The sequence below is a fragment of the Engraulis encrasicolus genome, chromosome 23, assembly GCF_034702125.1.
Source record: "Engraulis encrasicolus isolate BLACKSEA-1 chromosome 23, IST_EnEncr_1.0, whole genome shotgun sequence".
Classification (NCBI taxonomy): Eukaryota; Metazoa; Chordata; class Actinopteri; order Clupeiformes; family Engraulidae; genus Engraulis; species Engraulis encrasicolus.
Window position 1 is genome coordinate 40537636 of NC_085879.1, and position 8535 is coordinate 40546170.

An 8535-nucleotide genomic window follows, 5' to 3' on the forward strand; every position below is an offset into this window, starting at 1 on the left:
AGACCTCTCCTTGAGTTTAATGATTGAGTTTTAATTGACTCGATGTTAATTGCTAGCTTGGAGGTAAAATTTGCACTGCCTGACTCAGAGAACGGTTGAAAGTACAGGAGAACGGTAAAACCCAATCCTTTAACTCAAGGAGAGGTGCTTATTTCCAAAAATGGGACAGTATCACTTTAAGACAGCCAGCCCATCATGTGTGAGAAACTGCTGCAAATTGTACATGAACACAATGCACGGTGACTAATAAATCATTTCCCAGCGATTGGAGAATTCCTTGAAAACACTACAATTATGGCGCCTCGGTAGTATCAAAATGCAGGTGAAGCACCTGATGCAGCTAGCATACGCTTGTAAAATGTTTAAAACCTCGAAACCTGTACCAATTCCTCATGCACACAACAGTACGCACACAATAACTAATGAATAGAATAGATCATCTCATCCAGCCCTTTCACCTTTCCTGAAAAACTACAATTATGACAACACCCCTATGACACTTCAATGTGCATGTGCATGTGGAGTCCACCATTCATCCCCTTAGTTTATCTATGAAAAGTTATTTTCATCACCAACTCACTGAGTTAAATACAGTAAGTCTGATTGGACTAAGCACCATGCTTGCAAAACGAGACCCAATCACTCCACTTCTCACACGCCTGCCTGTCACTGTGTAAAATTTTGAAAGCTGGTGCAATACTTCATGCAATCAACGGTAATGCAACACATTAACTGATCGTGATTAGATTGCAGATATTTCACTGTTCCTGGAAAACTGTTATTACATGTATTAAGTTCATTATGTCTAACTGTTTAACTTAAACACTTTGGGGTTTCTTTTGCCTTAAGACATGTAAAAGTTTTTATCATATAGAACCCCTCCTCAAAAAGAAATCCCTAAGTGTTTAAACTGTTATTACGCTTGAATATGCAGGTGGACCGACCATTCATCCACTCTGTCTATGACAGCGTTTCTCAACGGGGGCTCTACAGGGAGATTTGGAGAGCCTTAGGGGGGCGTAGAGAAGGACACAGCCGGGAGGGAGGGGGCGGTGCTTAGTTGCCATTGGGGGGCATTAGCCCCTTTTATTTTTTAATACTCAGGCTTGTGATGACGTCAAGGGGGTGTTGGGAGGCTTATGATGAGGTCCAGGGGGGGGGCGTTTATTTTTTTAAAAGAAGGTCAAGAACCACTGGTCTATGAGATGCTATTTTCATCGCCAACTTGCTGGGTTTCATACGTCTGAATAAAGTAAGTATCGTGCTTGCGAAACGGTCCCCATCACCCCTCCTCTCACTAGTGAAAGAGAAGTGAGAGTGGCCTGCCACAGAAAAGAGAAAATGGAAGACGCTTCACTGTGTGACAGCTTTCAGTGCAACGAGTTGCTCTCTGTCTCTCTGCAGCTCTCCAAGCGTACAGTTTCACAATGACATCATGAAACCCTAAACAAATGCCTTCTTTTTCTTCTTCTTAAAAGACATCTCAGAGGTAAGGACCACTCACTGACCTCTCGGAGATGACTGTTGTTTTCATATGTTACTACGGGCTGCCCCCCAAATATAGCCTGATTTGTGTCCAGCAATTCCCTTCGCCTGTGTCTTTTCATGAATCTGTATGACACGCATATGTCTCACAAATTTCATCAATCGAAATTGAGAGTGGTGTTTTGTGGCTATCCTCTCACTGACTGGTTCCAGGGATGACGGTGGCGGTCGCCGCACTGGTGAAGAATATGGGTTTTGGAAGGGGCCAGCCGTGTCTCAGGGGGCTAAGGCGCCATATCATTACACCTATCATAAAGGGATCATATCATTACACTGGTGATCCGGGTTCGAACCAGGTCATTTCCCCATCCTTCCCCATCTCCCTCTCTGCCTACTTTCCTGACGTATATTACAGTGTCCTATCCGAATAAGGGCAACAAATGCCCAGAACACCAAAAGGATGTGAGTTCAATTTCACACTATGTCAAATTCACACTCTGTGGTCCTTTCTGCCGTCGCCTTGTCACCGGTAGATCCCTGGAGAAAGGGACTGTCCCTAAGGTTACACAACTGTAACAACAACTTGCAATGGCTTTCTTGTTTGAACACGAGACAGAGAGCGAGAGCGAGAGCGAGAGAGAGAGAGAGAGAGAGAGAGAGAGAGCGAGAGAGAGAGAGCGAGAGAGAGAGAGAGAGAAAGAGAGAGAGAGCGAGAGCGAGAGAGAGAGAGAGAGAGAGCGAGAGCGAGAGAGAGAGAGAGAGAGAGAGAGAGAGAGAGAGAGAGAGTCCGCTCAATGACAAATCATAGGTGTAATAACAATTGCCAAGGGAAGAGGTTGTGATCTGTGATGCACACACCCAAACTGCTGGCGCAGGACAAAAGGGTCAGGCAAGCATGAAAATAAATTTGAATGTCCGCACACTTGCTCCCGTTGGGCTATTTTTAAACGTTTTCTTTTTTTTATCCCAGTAAATGTTTTCAAGCTTTTCACTCTTCATCAGACTGTGAACAGCTCGAAAACATGCACCGACAATAAATAAAAACAATAAACGTCTTATTTTCATCGTGTAATAACCAGGGCTCTAAATTAACACCAGCCAACTGGCCAAATGCTGGTGAAATTCATTTGCTTGGCAGAAAATAAAACTCACGAGCCACTCTGACCAATTAGTGAGTGTGTGTTTGGCTGGTGGGATTAACATCTACTACTAGCCATTTTGGCTGGTGGTGAAAATATTTCATTTGCAGCCCTGGTCATAGCAATCGTGTAATGGCATGTGTTCTCTTGCTCTCACCTATTCGCAGGTAGTTGCTGTTGTTGGGTATGTTATTAATGGGACCAGGATCGAGGTCAATCCAGCTGGGATCCACTTGTAAGCCGTAGTCAAAATACTGTCAAGGACATAAAATGAGTGTTAAACACAAGCAGGTAATTGGAGTGCTTCTGGGTCTTCATCTTTTTTCCTTGGTGCTCATCAGTGTAGGGGCTCTCAAACTTGGTCCATGAAGACAGATGCTGAGGCCAAATAAAAAGGTAAAAAAAATGCAACCTTGAGTGTCAGCATCTATCTTCCTGGATAAAATAAGTGTTATTGAGCATGGATTAACATTTACTTTTAGTATGAACATCATGTAATTACAGTATTACTCCAGGTGGGATCTAAGTTGCAGACAAAACACTGTCAGAAAATGAAACAAGGTTATTGAGTATACATTCAAATTCATATGATATGGACATCATGTCACTACAGAATCATTGCACTACAAACTGCAGGTGCTCATTTTTTCACTTAACAGGAACCAAAATAACAGGAACCAAAATAACAGAATGGGGTGAACTTTGAACAGTATTATAGGGTGACTAGATAGTGCTCAAGACAAAAGACATCTTCTGCATGGAACTTCCACCGTAAATAGCACCACTTTTGCATTGAGCTTTCACCGTGAATGACACACAGACCTTGTATTGAGAAACACAACAACTTACAGCAAATGCCGCAGGGTGACCAGACAATGATCAAGACAGAAAACAACTTTCAGCATGTAACAAATAAGACCACTTTTAAATGGAACTTTCACTGACTGTAATAAGACCACTTTTGAATGGAACTTTCACTGACTGTAATAAGACCACTTTTGAATGGAACTTTCACTGTAATAACACCAGTTTTGAATGGAACTTTCACTGTAATAAGACCACTTTTGAATGGAACTTTCACTGACTGTAATAAGCCCACTTTTGAATGGAACTTTCACTGTAATAACACCAGTTTTGAATGGAACTTTCACTGTAATAAGACCACTTTTGAATGGAACTTTTACTGTAATAAGACCACTTTTGAATGGAACTTTCACTGTAATAACACCAGTTTTGAATGGAACTTTCACTGTAATAAGACCACTTTTGAATGGAACTTTCACTGTAATAAGACCACTTTTGCATGGAAACATCACTGTAGCACCACTGTCACCAGTTTTGCATGGAGCTTTCTCTGTAAATGACAAACACACAGAGGCCTTGTGAAACACATAACAAGCATCCACCTAAAACCACACACTGTAGCTGCCTGCCTATTGCCTCCTCCGATGCGGTGAATACAAACAGGTAGCCCAAGGTAGAGAGGGCTGTCGAGAAACGCAAACCTCAGCGTATTTCAACAACTTCCTGTGAGCACTCTCGCAGCTGCTCTCTGAGCACGCCCGCCACCTCAGTCAGAGTGCATCGGTCTGTCTACATCCTGGGAGCTGCTGTATGCACTGAGAACAGCTCCTACTGTAGGTATTGCAGGCCTGATAGGATAACAAAGGCCTGAGGTTGAACCCTTAACCCTTTTTGAAATAAGAAAAAAAAAACGAATGATTCGCTGTTATGTTCTTTCGCCTATTCTTGCAAATAAACTGTCAAGCATGAAATCAGGCGCTATGTCCGAATACCATCTGGCATGGGCAATGATACACAGGGCAGCTTTTGAGCCATGTTTCTGTGCAATGTCATCGATACGATAAGATATTATTTGGGCTGTATATCACAGCAGCGCTTTCAAAAACAAGAGACCTTGGAAAAGTGGTAGACAACTTTTGATCATTCTGTTCGAAAATCAGGAGCCCAACCATGCTGTTGCTCAGCAACATTGCTCAAAACGTGGCCCTGTGTGTGTTTCATCTCCTTCACAACTTATGACTCAAGTGTGGATTGTATGAGTAGTTTAATCCTAGCCTCTCCTCAGCCAAAAACACCTTCTGCAAAAGCCCATAAAACTAACCAACTGGCACAGACTCACCCATGCATTTAGTAACAAAACATGCACTCTGACATTTAAAATAGTCACTTGCGGTGGAGGACTTGAGTGTTTCGAAAACACTGTGGCTATTACAGGGTGAATAAGATCCTCTTGTGGTCAGCGCTTAATATTCGAGCCATATTCCAGCAAAGAAAACCTTTCACATTTCCAAATTTGACTCCCCATAGTTTCTTTTGGGTCCCACAATGTTGTTCTAAGCCAGGCCTCAGCCTAAAGGTCTGTCACAGCACTAGACTACTACTACTACATGCATCTCCTAAGATGCTACTTCAACCTAACCTGAGGATCATGACGCCAAGCTTGAACCTCACGTCTACACTGTCCTGAGGACTTATGGGGTGTTATTGAAGGTTCACTAACCGGTTGGTGCAGGTATGATGAAGGATCTTCAGCCATGGTTCCTGGAGTGGAGCCAATAAGAAAAGAATAAATACACACAACGAATCCATAGTCATCTAGGTTAATCAGTCTGAGCCCTGGACGAGACAGTCCAGTGGTGAGTGACTGATCGCATAAACAACACAGGACTGAAGAAATGAATGACATGAAGTCAGAATTGCTCCATGGATAATTTAGCCCAAACCCCCAAATCAGAGCACGTTATCTGACTTCTTCAGTGGGTCAAGTCTGATACTCACTGCAGATAGATGTTATTGTACACAAGAAAACTCTGAACTGGCTGTTGACATGAAGACGATAGACACCGGTTATCAGTAACACGTTACATGCATTAATTTCCTCTTCCCACCTCACAGATATGAAGTCAATGCTGTCATGAATGGCAAGTAGTTCATCGCGCTTCCTGTCTTGAGTGGCTCAAGGAAAACACAACATTGCGGACCACGCGTGCGCTCCTTCACCCCTCCATGCGTTGTTTAAGAAGTTTAATTTACCCCCAGTTCATAAGGAACGAGGTTGGAACAATTCTGCACATTCACACCAGATCAGACACATCCCGCCAACTCCGTTAGAAATTAAGGCTATCAAGAGTGCGGCGAGACAACACACGGTGGTCCGAACAAGGAAGTGGAGAGTCGCAGTCATCACAACACACAACTAGCCTATTGATAGAGCCAAGACCCCCATAGAGATGAACACTTTGACTACAACGCCGTGTGACTTCACAAGAACACGACGACCTTACCTTTCCGAGTTACAGTCGTATACAGTATCTTCATACAACTTGCACCGTAACCCAAAATCAAAATCAGAATCTAGTATGGCTAATTATTGCGCCATGCCGCAGAGTAAAGTCACTAAGCTCGCCAAATCGGACAGCACGTCAGCATGAGTCTGTCAAAGTCATTTGCATCAATAAATCCGACGGTTCACGGCCAAATCATCAAGGTCAAGATGCATGAAATCCGTAGGAAGGTAAAATGATTTTCAGAAAGTGCCTGACACAAAAGATAATGTCAGGATCGAGTCGGTGTTTGTACAGAAAACTTGACTTCCTTACTGGAAATTCCCTGTGACGTAACACAACGCGAAATGAAGTTGCTTCTAACATCCACAGCATAATCTCGTACAGTCTGCCCCCCTGTGGACAATCCCTGAACTTTCTATTCAGTGAATGGGGAAATGTCATGAAATAAAGTCGGGAGAAAAAATAACAGAGCATGCCACTGTATGGTAGAGGTTTGATATTAACGCACAGTTTGTACACAACTAGTTAAATATAAGCACAGTGGCAAAATGACTGCTCCAAGTCACCATGGTAGAGCTAGAGGAGGAAAAAATCACAAGTTGTGTGAGTCAGGCCAACTAGGCCTATTTAAGATTGTTTCATTAATTGGTCTATTATGCTGGCAGTGGTGGCCCTCTGTATGAAATGTGGTCAAAATGACTAGTCACTTAACTAACCTAAACAACATCAGGTGAGTCATCCCTCGCTCGAACAACATTTTACTCAGGCACAGACACGGTGAATTGCTGGTCAGTGTGTTTTGCATGAGGTGCTTGGCCTTCATTCGGGCGCCAGTGTCAGTGTCAGAGTACAGTGAAGCTCTTCCCATAGCACAGGCCAGGTCTCTGTAGTGCAGTGATCTCCAAACTGGGGGTCAGGACCCCTCAAGGGGTCGCAGAGGAGGTGACCGAGAAGGGAGTGCTTGCATAAAACCTAGACACATGTACACGTCCATGATAACACAGCGAAATAACAAAATGTTATGGTTCATAAGTGAATGTATACCACAGCCTGTGTTTATATTTCCCTGTGATGAATTTCAAATTGCAATTTAGCAATATTGATGGATAAAAAAAAACATTTGACGTTTGGAAAGAGGGTCCCAGTAGAAAAAAATGTTTGTGAATCACTGCTGAAGTGAAACCAGGGCAGTGAGTGAGTGGTAACAGAGATGTAGTGGCACGGGTGGGTGGGAGAGAGAGCTGGACAGGAGAGGGGAGGGAGGCATTCCTGTTGAAGGAGGTGGCCTATCATTAGGTGGGCTATGAATAGTCCTGCAGTTGTTGAGGGCCTTCAGGGCGAGGAGAGAGAGCGAGCCCTTTCCAATATGTGGACTCCGGTCCTTGGCCTGTGCTTGGGGGCCTCGCATTTCGCCGACGCCCTGCCTCGGTGGAGAAAACAATTAGGCCTACGTTTCCTCGCTGTCCGCCATTGAGAAAATTACATTAGAATTGCACATTTGTAAGATACCGAATCACACTTCTGTCGTCAGCGATGTCATCACGAGGCCACAAGCAGGAAAGGGAGCAAGGGAGGATGCGAGTTAGGATATTGGAAAGAGACCCGAGTGCTGGTGCTATTCTTTGCAGGTGTTGCTTTGCTCTGCCTGCCCTCTCCACTATGGGGCTGTGCTAGATGCAAACAGTAAACTACTGTAGCACACATACAAACAGACATGTAATACAGTAGCACTGTCCAGGCCCACATACGTAACATGACTTATTCTGGACTAAACATATTTGGAAAATATTGGTAGAAATTAGAGGTGCACCAAAAATTCGCCCGCAGAAAATATTCGGCCGAAAACGCAAAAAAAGACACTTGAGTGGCCGAATCGGAGGCCGAATAGAAAATGAATTGAAAATGGGCATTAATTAAACTAACTTCAGTTCTACTGTAACATTTAAAGACACACTTAAAATACAAACTTATTTTCTTTCAAAAGCATGTGTAAACATTTATTGTAAGCCATAGATTTAAGCAATACTTTCACAAAAAAAAAAAAACTTTTGATAACTTAACGGAATTGTAATATTCGGTTTCGGTATTCGGCCAAGTGATTAATTATTATTCGGTTTCGGTTTCGGCCACAAATTTTCATTTCGGTGCACCTCTAGTAGAAATTGCTTAGCTGAAATAGACAGAGTATGTCCCAAAGACCAGAATAACTACGTGGCTCAGTGAGTTCTACCAATTTCCAACGTTGTCACCTTAGCTGACAATGGGTGTTTTTTTCCTGATCAAAATTCATGCAAACTATACAATTCCATTTTGGCACACACAGAAAAAAAAAATCACTATAGGATTACAAGATCCACAAACGACGTGCATTTCAGGCATGCACTGTATATCCCAGTTCTCTCCTGAAATACCAAAGTACTGATAAAAATACCATACTGCTACCACAATGCTCAAAAGACACATTCGATACGAGGTACAGGAGTTGTGTCTAAATGTTAAGACTTTTAGAAAAGTCTTGAAGAACTTAAAATATTTTTATTTATTTTTTTAAACAAGAAGAAACAAAAACATGCTTTCCAGACAAATTACACCAGACTCCC

General features: G+C 42.9%; 1 protein-coding gene across 1 annotated transcript in view; it reads right to left on the minus strand.

Moving 5' to 3' along the window:
- Window positions 1–5745, minus strand: part of nfkb1 (nuclear factor of kappa light polypeptide gene enhancer in B-cells 1) — an 86507-nt gene extending 80762 nt beyond the window's left edge. Inside the window, exons 1-2 of the mRNA XM_063189689.1 lie at window positions 5149–5745; window positions 2782–2878 (exon numbers count right to left, since the gene is read on the minus strand). Of these exons, the coding sequence (XP_063045759.1) occupies window positions 2782–2878; window positions 5149–5334 (283 nt within the window). The 5' untranslated portion in view covers window positions 5335–5745. The remainder of the gene's footprint in view (window positions 1–2781; window positions 2879–5148) is intronic.
- Window positions 5746–8535: the final 2790 nt, after the last annotated feature.